Source organism: Corylus avellana, chromosome 5 (genome assembly GCF_965113065.1).
Source record: "Corylus avellana chromosome 5, dhCorAvel1.hap1.2, whole genome shotgun sequence".
Classification (NCBI taxonomy): domain Eukaryota; kingdom Viridiplantae; phylum Streptophyta; class Magnoliopsida; order Fagales; family Betulaceae; genus Corylus; species Corylus avellana.
This window is the reverse complement of record NC_142494.1, coordinates 17,383,628-17,400,179: the sequence shown is the minus strand read 5'-3', so window position 1 is coordinate 17,400,179 and position 16,552 is coordinate 17,383,628. Positions and strand designations below refer to the sequence as shown.

Here is a 16,552-nt window from a genome sequence, read left to right as displayed (position 1 = left end):
TGCTTCAACGTGTGGAATGCGCAATGCAGCCACCTGCCATGAGCATTCCTCACGTGTGGGCTCTCTCTATGCCATGTAGGATAAACGTATGGAGACCAGCCCACCATGTCACCCCAAACCGATGTCAAAATTCGACAGGAAAAAAGTAATTCGGAAAAGACGAATGAAACAACCAAAAGAATCACCAAAGATTTCACAAGATCTGGAGTTTTGCGTGAAAGTGCCATGCATTACGTTTTTCGACTATAAATACACCTTCATATCCTTCAATATTTTAATTCTATTCTCAGAGAGTGAGTGAGAGAAGAATCTCATATAACATAAACATATAGTTTCTGCCCTTCACTTCATTTCAATGGTGATTTTTGTTGCCAAAAAATCTGGGTTTCCCATGTTGCAGGCCGTCAGCTACGACGGCACCGAGGCCGGCAGGGTCTATGGCTACGTAGAGAATGACGGGGATGATGACGACGATGACGACGATGGGAAAAAGGTGGCCCCGGCGGCATAAACTCGTGTTTCATTATGAGTTATATATACCATCTTTGCTATATATCGTAATGGTAGTATATATAAACTCTATATGGGAAGAAGGATGTTAATTAATTTCTGTTTTCCCATAAATAAATAAATAAAAATGGAAGTTGGTAGTTAATTAGGAATCAGTTTACTGTTTGTTCATGTAAGGTTCTCAGTGTAATAGATTGTGAGATGGAAGTATTAATATATGCATTTTGGTATTAATATTAATTTGTATTACTATATTCTCTCACTCTCTCTCTCTATGAACTCAATCGCTTGTTGGAGAGGTACTTAAATTAGATCAATGATCGATTTTTAAGTTTCTTTTTAAACCTAATTGGTTACTTCCAATTACATAAAGCAATAGTTCAATAATGAAATGCTTAAAATATCTCCCTTGTCCGATAAAAGTATCTTGTTAGCTCAGGACCCCACTACTCGTCGTATTTGGTTTGGTATTATTGCTACTGCACATGACTTCGAAAGTCGAGATGATATTATTAGTGAGGAATGCTAGATTGTTGATGAAGTACTAATTAATATGATTACTTGGGTATAGAGTTTTGTTGTGAGTTTTTTGCTTGAATAACTATAAGAAATTATTGAAGTGATCATAAGAATGTGAAATAATATTTCAATTTTTTGTGAGACAAAACTGAAAAAAGTTGTTTACTAATAGGAAAAAAAAAAAAATTATTTGTAATATACTCAAGATAAGAAGAGATTTAAAAATGGCTTGGGTTTTCATTTTTTTTTTAAAAATTTTTAAATTTTTAAATTTTTTTATTATTATTATTATTTTAGAATAATGTAAATTAGGAGGGAAGTTAAAGAGCTCATGTTTGGTACTCTCTTGGAGATACTATTTATTTGCAACATACTCAAGGTATGGAATTTGTTAGCTATATTATAGTTAATTATCTGATTTTATCTTATATATATTTATGGAATTAAGCCAAAAATCCTTAATTTGCTACGTGTTATATCAAATTAACCTTGGTTGAGAGGCCTATATTTTAAAAACCAATAAAATTTTACTTTTTTAAAAATAAGGTTATTAAAAAATTCAAGTCCATTTCTTGCATGTAGGTCTTAAATGCTTAAAAATTAAATATATTAATTGTCACGTAGACATACTCACTAAAAATTAATGTAGATATTATTTGAGAAAAGCGTGTTGATGCCATTATAATTTGGCCGTTCCTTTCTTTTATATATATATATGGGGGGGGGAACCCTCTCAAATTACCACCTCAATGACAATCCATTCTCCAAACTATCAATTACGATAATTTACCCCCCAAATTACTAAAACAATGACAATGTACTTCAATTTTAACAAAATGACGAAATTACCTTTACTAAAAAAATTAAAATTTTCAAAATTTTAAGGGTATTTTTGTCTTATTAAAAATTTTATAGGGGTAATTTCTTCATTTTGCTAGCATTGGGGGTACATTGTTATTGTTTTGGTTGGTTGGGAGGTAAATTGTCATAATTGATAGTTTGTGAGGTAGATTGTCATTGAGGTGGTAGTTTGATGGGGTTAAGTAGGCTTTACCCTATATATATTTATATTAGACTATTTTCTATACGAAATTATAAACAGGTATTATATTATAATAATAATAATAATAATAATAATAATTTTACTATCATGTTTAGTATATCAAATTATTTTATTACACTCAAAGGTATACGAAATCTCAATTTTAGTACTTTATTGGTTTATAAATGAATAAATATAACGTCACTTATGAGGTGAATTGACGGCATTGACATTGTCTTAATCCAAAGGTAGGATGCAAAGGATTGCTCATGAGAATTTACTATATAATGTTTTGTAATAATTCTGAACTATGGATAATTTATGTATCATTTCAGTTATTCCATCCCAGCTTCATATTAACGGTCAGAAATTACTCATTACATGCATTGGGATGCTTAGATCTTGACCTATTCCTACAAATTGATGATGAGAAACCTTTTTTCTGAAAACTGGGAATACTCCAAACGGATTAAATCTTATGATTATCAAAAGCAAACTAGTGAAAAATATTTGAAATAGTGAAATGAAGAAGATAATGTTCCGTTGTTTAAGGGCATTAATTAATAGAATCCATAATAAAAAATGATTATGAATTCGGTTAATTAATGCTCTTAACTAACGGAATAGGATCTTTTCCATTTCAAATGAACTGGAGGAGTATTATTGTCTCTTCACTTTATGAGGAGACAAAAATACCTGTTCAATATACCTATATATTATATACTATGCTGGTATTAAACCTTAGTCAATTTTTATTAAACCTATGCATATAGCTATGAATATGGTTAACCAATATTTATTTTTAACATGTTATAGGAACACTTACATATATGGATCAGCCAAGGGAATAGCTAGCATACCCTAGCCGAACCAATCAGATTTAGAACGTGGAACTAAGCTCATAGCAGAAACTTTGTGGCCTAAATTATTGTACTAAATGTTTAATTAGAGTGCTAGATTTACTTTAAACAAAAGCCCTTCTATCCAAGGTAAGCCTAGTGGCAATAATTGATTAATTTCTTGAAAAATTGCATCATGAACGAGAATCACATTAATTTTACAACTTTTTGTCCATAATGTTTTAAGAGTCCATTTGATCCACATTTAACCTAAGTTTTGGGCTAGGAAGTGCTCAATTGTAATTAAGCTCAATTGTAGTAAATAGAAGTGCTCTACATCTTTGGTCCATTTAGAGTGTTTAGGGCTATATCATTAGAGTCTTGGTTAGGGAAAGACCATTTGTGCCCTTTTAAATAAGATATAATTACTAAGTTATTAAAGTGGATGTACATTTGTACTTAGCTGGATCAAGAAGGTTAGTAGATCTCCTACCCGCTCTAAAGATATTAGAGCATCCCTATTGAGCTCTTCAAATAAAAGTTAAATTTGAAGAGAAAAACTTTTTTTTTTTTTTTTTCAATTTGAAGAGTTACTTTTAAAATGAACCAAATATCAAACTCACTATATCTTCCTCTACTTTAGTTAAATATTATTATTTTCTTATTTTTTTTAATTCTTTTTTTGTTCTTGGTAGATGAGAGAAAAGGAAAATGAATATATAAGATTAAAAAACTAAATAACTTTCACTTTTTTGCACTTGATATTTGGAGAGCCTTGTTGATTAAAGTTAAATTTGAAATAGATCGTAGCTAGAGAACTAGCTTGTTAAATGACTATTTTGGTGAGTTTTTTCAAATTTTTAAAGAAAAATCAAATTTAAAGAACTCAATAAGAATGCTCGATCTTATGTGTCATGTGATTTTATCCATTGTTTTTAGTGCCTTAAATACATACATGTGAATATTGTTTCCTCCATGTATTATATATAATGACTTTGCCTGCAAGAAAAGTTTATAAAGAGCTTTCAAAATGAAAAAAACTTTACATGCTAGTTAAGAATGTTGTTAATTATGAAATACTTTCTTAATCTAATCAATTACTATTTTTGGAAAGTAATGAATAAGATGAGTGTCATGGCGCCGGTGAAAATTGAATTTAGTCAATTGTGGTTTTGACCCTCTGTTGGGGTCTCCCGTCTCCGCATTGGTGTTTCGCACGTGAACGAACTCTTTAAATATTCACTACCATGTCAGATCCAGTACTCTTCGTCTGATGAGCTAGAAGGTCGTAGCTTTCATGCTCTTGAAGGCTTTATCATTTTCTCATAAGGAAAACAGGTAGGCCGACTTGGCTTCTTTTTGGCGGCTATCTTGCATTAAATTCTAGATGTTGGGCTTTCATTGTTGTTAAGTTTTAGATTTTGGTCATGTCACCTAGACATCATTTGAACGTGCTGACGGAAGTGTTCCGAAGAGACTCGGCACCAAGACATCACATACTAGTCATATGGACGTCATCTAGGCCTGATTACAGGGTTCTAACATCCCTGGATAGTTTCTAGTGTAATTAGGGCATCTTGATGATGACTCATTGTTTAACAAGGACAATAATGACTCACTTAGTTCGTTCATAGCATCGCATCTGCACCAATACATCATCCTAAAGTAATACTTCATAGGATTAAGATAGATTATCATAGTTGATGTGTTATGGTCATAGCAATGTAATGCCCTTAATTCCATCAAAAATCATGAACAATCATTATAAGCTACAAGAGATTATGATTAGGATCTTTTGTGTGATAAAGTACTCTTTGCTCACACCAAAATCATATATAGTGTAACTTAAGGAAATTCGCATGTATAGATAAGCATAATCAATAGAAGATTTTTCACTTGCAGAGTTGGGGTTTTCATCCTCTTCTATATATGGATGTTTATGCACGATTATGGGCTAAGCCTAAGCCTCAAGAGCCGCTCATACATTGAATGATTAGCTTTATTGTTCTGAGTCAAGAAACATATTTTGTTGTGAGCCTTCATTCTAATTCTCTTGGAGTTTAGTGATCAAACTAAACCTTGTTTGTCGTCAACTAACATGATGTCTACCAGTGGGTCGGTAAGGTGACCAAGGAGAAGAATTGCCAAGAGAGGATCTAGAGCTAATGTGGTAGAAGGCAAAAGTGGGGTGTTTGTCTCCTTACAAACGTATAAATCGTTAAAGGATTGTAAGTTTGTTTTGTTTGTTCTTGAATTCTTTTTAATAAATTGTTTTTTTAGGTTTGGCTACTTCAAAGTGTGTGTTACATAGGTTGTTTATGATCGGCGCAGCCATGTTTGCTTGGCAGGTCATTACACAACGTACATCATTAGTAGCGTGGGCCACTCGAGGTCGGATTTGGTTAAACTACTAGTGCTATGGACGGTAGTGTACAATAGCCGAGACATCGGTATTGTATTATATGTCTCTTGAGACAGCGTCAACCATACTAAGAAAGGGTAATATCTTGAGTAGATCATGTATAATAGTTATAACCTAATAATGCATTAGTTTTCTGCATTAAAACTTATAAGTGATTGTCACTTGGATTACACCTACACATCTCCGGAACCAAAATTATACTTTTATGGTGTAATAACAGAGGCAACACCTCATTTGCTTACCAAAAATACATGTTTACTTCTACATATAAACAAGAGCTCATTCCATACTCAAGTGTGAGGTTCACTTACTAAGTCTTAGACTTACTCAATATTTGCGATTTGTCAGGTTATCTGTTTTAAGATGACTTTTAATGGAAAGAAACCAAGAGTTTATTTTGTATATACCAGGTTTGATTATAATAATTGTATTTCGATTAGTAGCTTTCACTCTATGATTAATGATAATATATGCATACCTTGTGATTTCTAGATATTTCAGATTTGTCATTTTCACATTCTGTTATATTTACTCTGAATATGCTTGACAGATGATCCTTTCAGTTACTTTACAATTAACCGAATTGGTAAAATTGCCAATAACTCTACCCAAATGGTCATGGCCAATTTTGAGTGTTACACTTTGTGATGTGAGGAATCGACATAGTTAGGCCCCTCCCACTAGGAAAGAGGTAAGTGAAGTTGTGGTTGCAATGGACTATTTATCGAAGTGGGTATCAGACGTGAAGGCTTTAGCTACAATTACCGAGAAGAATATTTACGAATTTTCGCATGCGTTGTTGTCAAAAAATGGAAAGCAGTTTGACAACAAAGCTTTTCAATATTGGTGTGCCTAATGGACAAGCCGAAGCCACCCACAAAACCATCTTCAAGATAATAAAAACCCGGTTAAATCAAGTCCATGAGTTTTGGGCATAACAGCTCCTTGGAATACTGTGGGCATACAAGACAACAACATGTAGCCCTACCACTTCCTTCGCATTGGCCTTTGGCAGTGAAGCAATGATGCTAGTTGAAAAAGGACTCGCCGGCTACCAGCAACCATGGCTAAGAGCAAAATGTGTAGGGTCTAGATTCTCGATCTCCTTGATGAGAAAAGGACAAAAGTGGCAATGCATGGCAGCCTACAAACAAAAGATGGCCAAGTACTTCAACACGACGGTTAAACCTAGGAATTCGATGTAGGAGACCTAGTGTTGCATGAGCAAAATGTAAACGAAGTAGCTTTCTTAGGTACCTCATTTTATTTATTTATTTTTATCTCTTTGCCTATATAATCTATCAATTTATCCCCTTCACCTCATTATTGTAGAGTTAAGTAGTGTTGAAGGTAGTTTCATTGACATTTCTATTAGAGAAATGCTAGATACTCTCATAATATTTTTTTTCATGTCTTTTTCCTCGTCTTAGGTAGATATTATTTTTTAAGAACCGAGTGAGAGAAATAAATACCTCTCTAACCTTTAAGTCTTTTTTACAAGTCTCCTTGGCTCGATATTTGGCTTGGGGACAGTGTTCTAACACATTATATTTGCTATCAATTAGATATCTTATTTAGTGTTACCATATTGATCAACCCTTTGGGGATTCATTATTTTATTGAATACGAATCTGAGGAAATTAAAAATAAAAATAAATAAATAAAAAATAAATAAATGTGGCCGCCATCGCATTAATCTGTCTTTTACTTTTTGAGTTTTTTCGTCTCAAAATTTCTAATTGGCTCATTGGCTGCATGTATGCAGAGAAATATCAACACGCTTTTAACTTTTGAGGAATACGACCACCCAAAGTGACCATCTGACGTGTTCGTTTCAAAACCATTTCTCTGCGCTTCCGTTTGCCCACGAAAATTTCTGTCACCAACCATCTATTCTCCGCCTCTGAAGGCATCATCCCTGATCCCATTTTGTGTCCCACTGTTCACTTTCTAATCCAATTCTTCTGAAATCCTGGCATTTTAGTTCACTTTCACAAAGTATTTTCTGGAATCTGCGAAACCCATTTCTTGTTTTGAATTAGTTGTTTTTGGAGTTGTGTAATTACAAGGAATCATGGCCATGCATGTTAGCAGTGCCTGCTTTTCTGCATTCAGTCACAGCAGAGTTCAAAGAACAAGAGCTGTTGCTTCTGAGGACTTCACTGCTTTGAAATCAGAGAAAGAGAAGGTGAAGCTTGGGGGCTCAGAATTGAAGGTCACAAGGCTTGGGATTGGAGCCTGGTCTTGGGGTGACACCAGCTATTGGAATAACTTTGAATGGGATGGTAAGTTCCTTCAATTCTCTCAAGAAATGGGGAAAAAAAATTGTTTTTGAGATTCCCATTTGGAATTGGTACTTAATCTTTCTTATAAACTGTAGATTTAAACAAGTTTTGCTTGGCCCTATACTTGGTGTTTTGAACTAGTATGCCATTTTATGTTCATTTATGTATTTTCTTTTTCTAGCAATTATTTTGATGACTGATAATTTATTAGAAGAAGAGGGAAGCTCACTTGAAGCAACCACTCTACAGGGGTTGAAAATCTAAAAAGTTAACAAAATCTACGAGAAATTAGGAACCAAAGTTAGAGCCCAATCTAAAGAGGGCACTCAAAAAGGAAGATTTTAGTTGAAGAACACTTGACTCGATAAATGCTCCACATAAGTAAACTAGGGATGACTTTCTATATGGCCTCTTTGGATTGTCCACGACCTTGCCTCTTTTAACATTGAAGTAGCTCTGCAATATTGCTAGGCATGACCCAAGAGGCTCCGAATAAAATGAGAACCAATTGTCTAGCAATTATTTATGAGAATTATCTTTTCTTCCTAAAAACGGCTGGATATGTGAACATTGACACAATTGTAGGAATATAACTCGGTTACTTGTTTGATGGGGTATATGCTTTCCCAATGAAAATGTAAATGTGTTTTTCTATAATTTGAAACGCACATTTTAATTTTGAATTAAAAAAAAAAAATGTTTAGCTCAAATTTGAAATACTAAAAATCTGCAGAAAAAGGCCAGGTACTTCACCTCATTTCTAGAGATGACCTGGCTAATGCCGGAGAGACCATAAACCTCTAAGAACTAAAAAATGAAGTACTGAATTGATCCACTGTTTCCCCATTACTCCTACACGTGTCACCAATTGATAATAGTCTTCTTATGCTTGGTGAGGTTCTTCATTTTGAGATTCTTGCCCAAGGAAGCTGTTCAAACAAAGAAAGCCACCTAAGGAGTTGCAGGAGTTCTATCTATTCCCCTCAACTTCTTCTATTCTAACAAGACACTTCCACAGACACGTCTAATTTGAATTATACAGTCTGAAGAAATCACCCACCATTTCTAAAAGACCATCTCCATCCTTGTTTTGTACAAAAAAAACAAAGGGTACTGCCTGTAATTCCCAGTTTGTTGTGTGCCAACATAAGTGATTAGCCACAAAAGAAATAACCCTCGTCATCAACCTAAGTGATTAGCCACAAATTTTTCCTGATAATCAACTGTAGAAAATGTTCACATTTCTTTTTTCTATGTGATGATTTCAGATAGAAAATTGAAGGCTGCTAAGGCTGCGTTTGATGTTAGTGTTGATCGTGGGATAACTTTCTTTGATACTGCTGAAGTTTATGGCTCTAGGGTGAGCAGTGGGCCTTATTTTTATTCCATTCTTATCCATTAAATGCAGTGAAAGTGTTAGCTGTCTAAAAAATATTATCATTTTTTGCAGTTTTCAATGGGTGCAATAAATTCAGAAACTCTACTGGGAAGGTACATTCTACCAATTTGACTGTGGTTTAAATTTCTACTTCAGACAATACACAGTCGGATGAACCTGCTAGAGTTCTTGCACTACGTTACAGATTTATCAGGGAAAGGAAGGAAAAGGATCCAACAGTGGAGGTTGCTGTTGCAACCAAGTTTGCAGCTTTGCCATGGAGACTTGGCCGTGAGAGTGTACTTAATGCCCTTAAGGATTCCCTCTGTCGCCTTGGACTTTCTTCAGTAGACCTGTATCAACTCCATTGGTCTGTGATTCATGAGCCTTTTGTATGATTTCTATATAAGCATTCTTCAATTTTTTTTTTTTTTTTTTTTTTTAATTAATGAATAAAGGCAATACTAGCTAACCAAGTGTTCCTTGCTAATTGCAGGCCTGGAATATGGGGAAATGAAGGTTGTTAATGTGTTTCTACTGTCTCATTGAACAATAAAATTCGTGTAACTAATAGAATCAGGTGTTTACAGAAATCCCGGATTCTGAAGAGGCTTAGTTCATTGAAAAATCATTTTCAGGGTATATTGATGGTATTGGAGATGCTGTTGAGCAGGGCCTAGTGAAGGCTGTTGGTGTTTCAAACTACAATGGTATATTTCTGCTATTTAGCTTCTTACTATTTACTGAGCTACACAGATTAAAACATGCATAACTTTTTTTTCCATGAGTAATCATTGTCTTCTTTTTGTTTTCCTGTTTCCTTTTTTTTTTTTTTTCTTTTTTTTTTTTTTTTTAATGAATGAAGATGGCTTGGAAAAGTTTCTTCCTTAACTTGATGGTGAGATTTTTCTGTATTTCAGAAAAGCGACTGCGTGATGCATACAACAAGCTTAAAAAGAGAGGTATCCCACTGGCCTCAAACCAAGTCAATTACAGCCTCATATATAGGGCACCGGAGGAGAACGGTGTGAAGGCTGCCTGTGATGAACTTGGGATCTCTTTGATCGCATATTCACCTATAGCTCAAGGTAAATTTCCTACACTTCTACGGTCTTGCTTCATTATGTTTATAAGGTGCTACATATACATATTAGTCATTTCCACTGAAATCATAAGCTAGCCCCAATTGGCAATAAGATGCGCAGGGAGAAACATTGTACTCTCAGTTTAATGAATCTTACTTATCCTAGTATGACTGCAAATTGTGAGGACCAATGATATAAACTTGAGCACTTTGACCAGAAATTTCAAAAGCAAAAGGTGTATATGAGGTTGGAAGGAAATAGGCTTATCCATCCGAGAATTCAAACACTCTTTTCTTTTCTACAGCATTTTATTCTTTGTCTTTGGTTTCCATTAGTACTTTTGTTTTAATATGTATCTGTGTCTATTACTATTCCACTATATGCTGCAGTTTTGTTGAAGGAAAAAGAAAACCAATTCCTCTTGTTAAATCAACCACTTATTTCAAAAGCTTAAGCTAATAGGAAGAAGTAAATTTAATAATTTAATGAATACATAAACACTCTCCCTCAAGCGTGGGCTCAAACTATCTTTTAATAGGTGAGATGAGTAAATTAGATCCAAAATCAATCAATAGATCCGAAGGTTAAGATCCACATATAAAATCTAAAACTGATAATAAATGGATCTAACTCAATTTTATTAGGATCCAATTTAATTAGAATCTAAATTCAAAGTTAATAGATATATAGATGGGGGAAACTTCACTTACCTCCCAAAGTGTCAGCGTTTTTACAATCAAAACCTCAAACTTTTAATTTTTGCAATATCAGTATCCCAATAATTTTTCCCTTTTAATTTCACCAATTTTTTTGTTAAAATGCGCAAAATATCCCATTTTTTTTTAAAAAAAAAAATTTTAAAAAAAAGTGAAATATATGGTGACCCGATGTGGACAATATCCACAAATGGCCTTCGGTCTTTAGAATTTTCACTTTTTTTTGAAGAAAAAAAGGGGGGATATATATATATATATATAGAGAGAGAGAGAGAGAGAGAGAGAGAGGCATTGTGTTTTTTGCAATAGATATTTAAAACCATGTATTTCTTTACTATCTGATTCATTCTTGTGAACAACTTATCCGGTTTTGTGTTTGTTATGGTTGATTGTAGTTCCTTTTAAGTGTAGATAAAGTGGGAGTGTCTATCTTGCACAGGAAAGTTTAATAGATAGTCAGTGGGAGCAATAGGTGATAAATGCTGTCCTGTTTTTTGGTAGATAGTCATTCTATTAAAATTGTACCATTACCATTCCATATAAGTCCGGTAAACGGTTGCAATCGCCCATGAAGTGATAGCCACTGCTAAATGTTTTTGAGATAAAAGAAAATAAACTAGATATGAAAATATTAACGCAAATTAGGGAAACACAAATTAGGGAAGACAATATTTTTGCCTGACAAACAAGTCTATGGTTATGAAGTTTACCTTAGTTTTATAAGCACTTCAAATAGAGTTTATTTGCATACAGACTTGTTAATCCAAGCTGGGTTCTCTTACAGTCCCAAGACCTTCTCAACTGTTTGTTAAAGTGGTTCAATCATTTAGCACGGTCCTGCTGCAATGTAATCTGTAAGCCAAGCTTAATAAATGGTTAGACATATAATGTGAGAAGTACAGTAATATATGCTCATGAGTGAGAGAGAGAGAGAAGTACAGTGATATATAATGTTTTTAACACATTGTAGGCATTCTTACGGGAAAGTATTCACCAGAAAATCCACCAACTGGTCCTCGAAGGCGGATTTATACTCCTGAGTTTCTAACAAGGGTAAGGCCTGTGGAAATGATCTATTAACTTTTAGTTCCAATTACATTGTTAAAATACTTCTGGCCGTGCAGCTCCAGCCGCTACTGAACAGAATCGGAGAAATAGGAGAGGGCTACAGTAAAACTCCCACACAGGTTTGTTTTTCTTCTTTAAATGTTCTATATCATGTGATCTCATCAACACAGATGCTCTACATTTGTTATTTCTAGCCTGCTGAAGCAGTGGCAAGGAAAATTTCGCTAAGAAATCTGTATTGTAGCAACTTTAGTTGTACTGGAATTCATACACAAGAAACAAACACTTCATACATACTGGCTTGTGCTATTCCATTCATGTTTGGAATAGATACTATGCACATCTGAGACAGCAAGTTTTATCTAGTATCCTTTTTTTTGTAGACCATCTTCCTGTGGCTTATGTACAATAAATCAGGTTTAAAACTACATATTAATGGTTCCATTTGCAAAATTCCTGAAATTAGAAAAAGGCTTGTTGTTAGGTTTCCAAGTGACCTGCATGACTGATTCATTGCACTGAGGTTTACTAATGATCAGGTTCCTCTTTATAGGTGGTTCTTAACTGGCTAATAGCCCAGGAGAATGTTGTGCCAATACCAGGAGCCAAAACTGCAGAACAAGCTGAGGAATTTGCAGGAGCACTTGGCTGGAGGCTTACTGATGAAGAAATAAATGAGCTGCGCTCTTTGGCCTCGGAGATTAAACCTGTAGTTGGTTTCCCTGTTGAGAAATTGTAAAGTTTATACAAACATGAAAAAATAAATCTCTTATTCACTAAGCTCTGAAAGAACACTTCTTACATCAATTACAAACGTTAATAGATTTCACTTCTGTATATGAATCTCACTAAGCAAATGGGTACTGCAATTTATACAGGCTTACAAGATATACGACCTTTCAGGATTTGGAACTGGATTTAGACTGAAATTCTGTATCATAGGTTGGTGATTCTATTGGAATGAACCTTTTTTATTTGAAAAGTTCTGCTTTCATGAAGGTGCTTACTGTCAACCGAGAAAGAGGCACGCCACTTGCTTGTGATTGTTTTTGTTGAAGTGATTTTTGGACGGTTGAACCGGCGATATAACTTCTGCAAAATAAAGAGAAAAAGTCACAGGAAACCACAGGATCCCTTGGTCCTTTCCAGGCCAGCGGTTTCCTCTAATGCTTAAGTCAATATGATTTTTTAGAGAACCGAATGAAGAGAGTGTGAGAGAATGTACTTACTTAGAGATGTATGCTCCTAATGAGAGAGGCTCTTTGGGAGTGGTCTAACACTGTAACATTAGTGTCAACAGTGTGTAGTTTTCCCTATTGGGTGATAGATGTATTGTTTCCTTTTTGGTTGCATTGCTAGCTATTGGTATTTGCTGAGTTTTCATGCGGAGAAGATTCTAAGAGGAGTTGAGTGAGTTTCCTTGTGAGGGTGATTGGGTGATTGTCCGATTAGATGGTGGGCTGTAGATTGCTAATTACCTAGTATGCTTGCCACGTGATTGACTACAATTGTTGCTTGATTATTTTTCATATAAAGGTTATTTGAGTGTGTCTATGATGGTTATTTATATCAACACACGTAGCCTCCCATTCCAACTGATCGGTCATTAGGAATTTGGTCTTTGCTTGCAATTGTGGTTGCTTCTAGGTTTCAATACTGTTGGGAGAATAAACTTCCCATAAACAAAACCATGGGCTAAGTCCTCGTTAACATAGTCCATAGTTAATAAAGGTCCAGCCCACTAGAGTAGACAGTGAGAAGAGGAAAGATACTACCAAGGCCCGGTTACCCTAGGATAGATCCCCCGAGGCTGTCAACCCCATAGCTTCCCGAGGATTATCTTATTACTATGATCAAGCACAGTTGCCAAACTAACTTCTGGTATTCAATGGTTGACTCCCATTGAGTTAGAGACTCCTTTGATGATTATCCAATATCATAAGGATAGTGTTAGAGCTTACATACAACTGTTACTCTCAATTCAAATCAAGCTACAAGGTTCGAATAAGATTGCTACAAGGCTCGAATAAGATCGAATATAGAGTTCTAGTTCAAGTAAATCTATCAGCCTATAAATAGGTTGAACTCCAGGTATCAACTTACACAGTATACATAAAGAATATATACACTTTTCTCAAAGATCTTACTTGAGCATCGGAAGGAGATCTCACTCAATACAGGGCGCTTTCTCTTCGTGTTTACCTTGTTTATTCTTCTAGGTTCGATCTTGGAGGACACTTTCACACCGTGTTGGAAACTGTTTTAATAGTTTGGCACTGTCTGTGGGAATGATTGTTTCGTTTCTCATAAAAATATATCTAGTATGGCAGTCGAAACACGCTCCAGCAACCAAGCCTGGGCAAAGGTCCAGCAAAACCACAATGCCCAACCAAATTAGCTGAATTCGTGAAACCAGGCTTTGGAGAACGGAGGAAGAGTACTCCTACCTCCCAACGAGCCACTCAACCAAAGAACATAAGAGCAGAATCACATAGCTGCTTTGGAAGAACAAGTAGCAGCCTTGATTTAGAGAAACGAAGAGCTATTTGATTGAAGAATGGATCTGTCTAACTCGCAGGTTTACCTGGAGGACGAACAAAGCTAGACGAACCTAGAAGGTGCGCGACAGGAGAGGCGTAAGGAGAAGAACAACCGTTAAGATCAACCTCGGCAAAGCAATCACTAGAAGGAATGAAGACAGGAGAATGACCCGGAGGATGTTAACAAAATCGTGAAAGAACTAGAGTGAAAGTTGGAGCGAAAGTTTGCGGAGGTGCAAGGAGGAAGGAAAGTCAACGTTGGTTGACAAATTGCTGATGGGCACAGGCTCACCCTTCACTAAACGGGTAGCAAAATTTAAGTTACCCAAGAAGTTCAAGATTCCCAAATACTGAGCTATGTGGGAATGGGGGATCCCATTGAGCACTTGGAGAATTTCTGACCCACCTAGATCTCCACGACACCTCCGACGAAGTGGCCTACTGAGCATTCCCTCTCACCCTTTCGGGAAATGCTCGGGATTGGTTCAGGAGGCTACCTACAAACTCCGTCGACAAATTCGAAGATCTGGGCAAAATGTCCCTGACCTAGTTCCTGGCTACGCGAGTAAGGAAGAAACCGTCGGGTTATTTGTTAACCCTGCAATAGCGAGACGACGAATCCCTCAAAGAATTCATCGTCCAGTTCAATTTGGAGAAGATGGGAGTTGAAGATCCACTTGAGGATATGATTTTCTCTGCATTGTACTAGGGAATATCTCCTGAAGAGGCGCTAATGAGAAAACTGGCTTGGAAGCAGCCACCCACCCATCGGAGATTGATGGACAAGAATGAAGAGTTCATCAATCAAGATGAAACATTGAAGGCGCTAACTAGCACAAGGAGACTGCAAGAAAAGACCTCTAAGAAAAAAAGGAAAGATTTCGAGAAATCGGTTTCTTGGGGGAAGAAGTGCAGAAGAAGAAATTCAAAGACTTCGACTTCACACCACTCAGTACCGGGGTCCATGAGATCTTAATGGAGATCAAGAATGACCTGGCTTTCCGAAGGCCACCCAGAATAACAAGCGTTCCTCTGAACAGGAACAAGGACAAATACTGCGAGTTCCATGAAGGAGCGGGGCATAACACTAAGGGTTGTATAGCCCTTTGTATGGCAATAGAGAAATTCATCAAGAACAGGAAACTGGTTCGGTTTTTGGGAGAGCAAAGGAATCAACAGGATGATAACCGAAGAGGCCAGCCCCAGAACCAACAGCCCCAGGAATACAAGCCTCGGGAATAACCTCCGCGAGAGGAGCAACGGGATCATCATCCCAGAGAGCATCACCCTCAAGGTAATGACTGAGATCAGGAGAGACCACCTTGGGACAATGGAGAAAATGGAGCTGATCGAATACGAGAGTGAAGCAGGAACCAACGCCATGGAGATGCCGGGAATCGAGGCGTTCTAGTTGAAATTCGAACAATTGTAAAAGGATTCGGAGGGGGTGGAGAGTCTAATTCCTCGAGGAAGGCCTATGCTTCGCAAGCAAAGGATTGGGAGGTCTACGCTGTAGAGAGACCTCCGAAGTTCCAGAAGGAAGAATCCTCGATAATCGAGTTTTCAGATGATGATTGCGCAAGAGTATTGCTCCCGCACAGAGATGCCCTGGTCACCACTTTGACTGTGGCCAATCATAATATCCATTAGATTTTAGTGGACAACGGGAGTTCAGCTGATATTCTGTACCTATTGGCTTTTAAACAACTCAACATCCCACGGGAGAGGATTGCCCCGGAACGCTTCCCATTGACGAGATTCACAAGAGAATAGGACTTGGATGCATCGAACTGCCGGTCACAGTAGGAACGGTCCCCAAGCAGACAACCATCCTGCAAAGTTCCTGTTGGTGGACATACCCTCGGCATACAATGCCATTATCATTAGGGTCGCCCTTAACGAACTCTGAGCTATCACTTCAACTCCCCACCTCAAGATGAAGTTTCCAATTGAGGGCAAAATAGGCGAAGTAGAAGGAGATTAGTGGAGCGCTTGACAATGCTACCACTTAGTGTTGAAGAATTATCAAAACCCCTCCACTCCCGAGGGGGGGTACTCAGAAGAAGAGAAGTAGCAATTACAAGGTGGGGAACTTGTCGAGGAACTAGAGGAGTTCTCGGTGGGAAACCCTGACCAAAGGGTGCGAGT

General features: G+C 36.5%; 1 protein-coding gene and 1 pseudogene across 1 annotated transcript; both read left to right on the top strand.

The window, feature by feature from the left end:
- Positions 1 to 7,144: 7,144 nt before the first annotated feature.
- LOC132182341 (NAD(P)-linked oxidoreductase superfamily protein) lies at positions 7,145 to 12,856 on the top strand. Its single transcript, XM_059595558.2, has 10 exons — positions 7,145 to 7,617; positions 8,886 to 8,977; positions 9,068 to 9,108; positions 9,201 to 9,365; positions 9,492 to 9,514; positions 9,634 to 9,705; positions 9,916 to 10,083; positions 11,767 to 11,849; positions 11,921 to 11,983; positions 12,418 to 12,856. The coding sequence occupies exons 1-10, from the start codon at positions 7,407 to 7,409 to the stop codon at positions 12,601 to 12,603; spliced, it is 1,104 nt and encodes a 367-aa protein (XP_059451541.2). The 5' UTR covers positions 7,145 to 7,406; the 3' UTR covers positions 12,604 to 12,856.
- Positions 12,857 to 14,647: 1,791 nt separating this feature from the next.
- LOC148585869 (uncharacterized) lies at positions 14,648 to 16,054 on the top strand (annotated as a pseudogene).
- The last annotated feature ends 498 nt before the right edge of the window (positions 16,055 to 16,552 follow it).

Excerpts from the sequence above, each read along its gene's own strand:
- LOC132182341 (XM_059595558.2), top strand. The coding sequence starts at position 7,407 with ATGGCCATGCATGTTAGCAGTGCCTGCTTTTCTGCATTCAGTCACAGC. Across the intron at positions 8,978-9,067 it reads CTGAAGTTTATGGCTCTAGG|TTTTCAATGGGTGCAATAAA; the intron begins GTGAGCAGTGGG and ends CATTTTTTGCAG. Across the intron at positions 11,984-12,417 it reads ACAGTAAAACTCCCACACAG|GTGGTTCTTAACTGGCTAAT; the intron begins GTTTGTTTTTCT and ends TCCTCTTTATAG.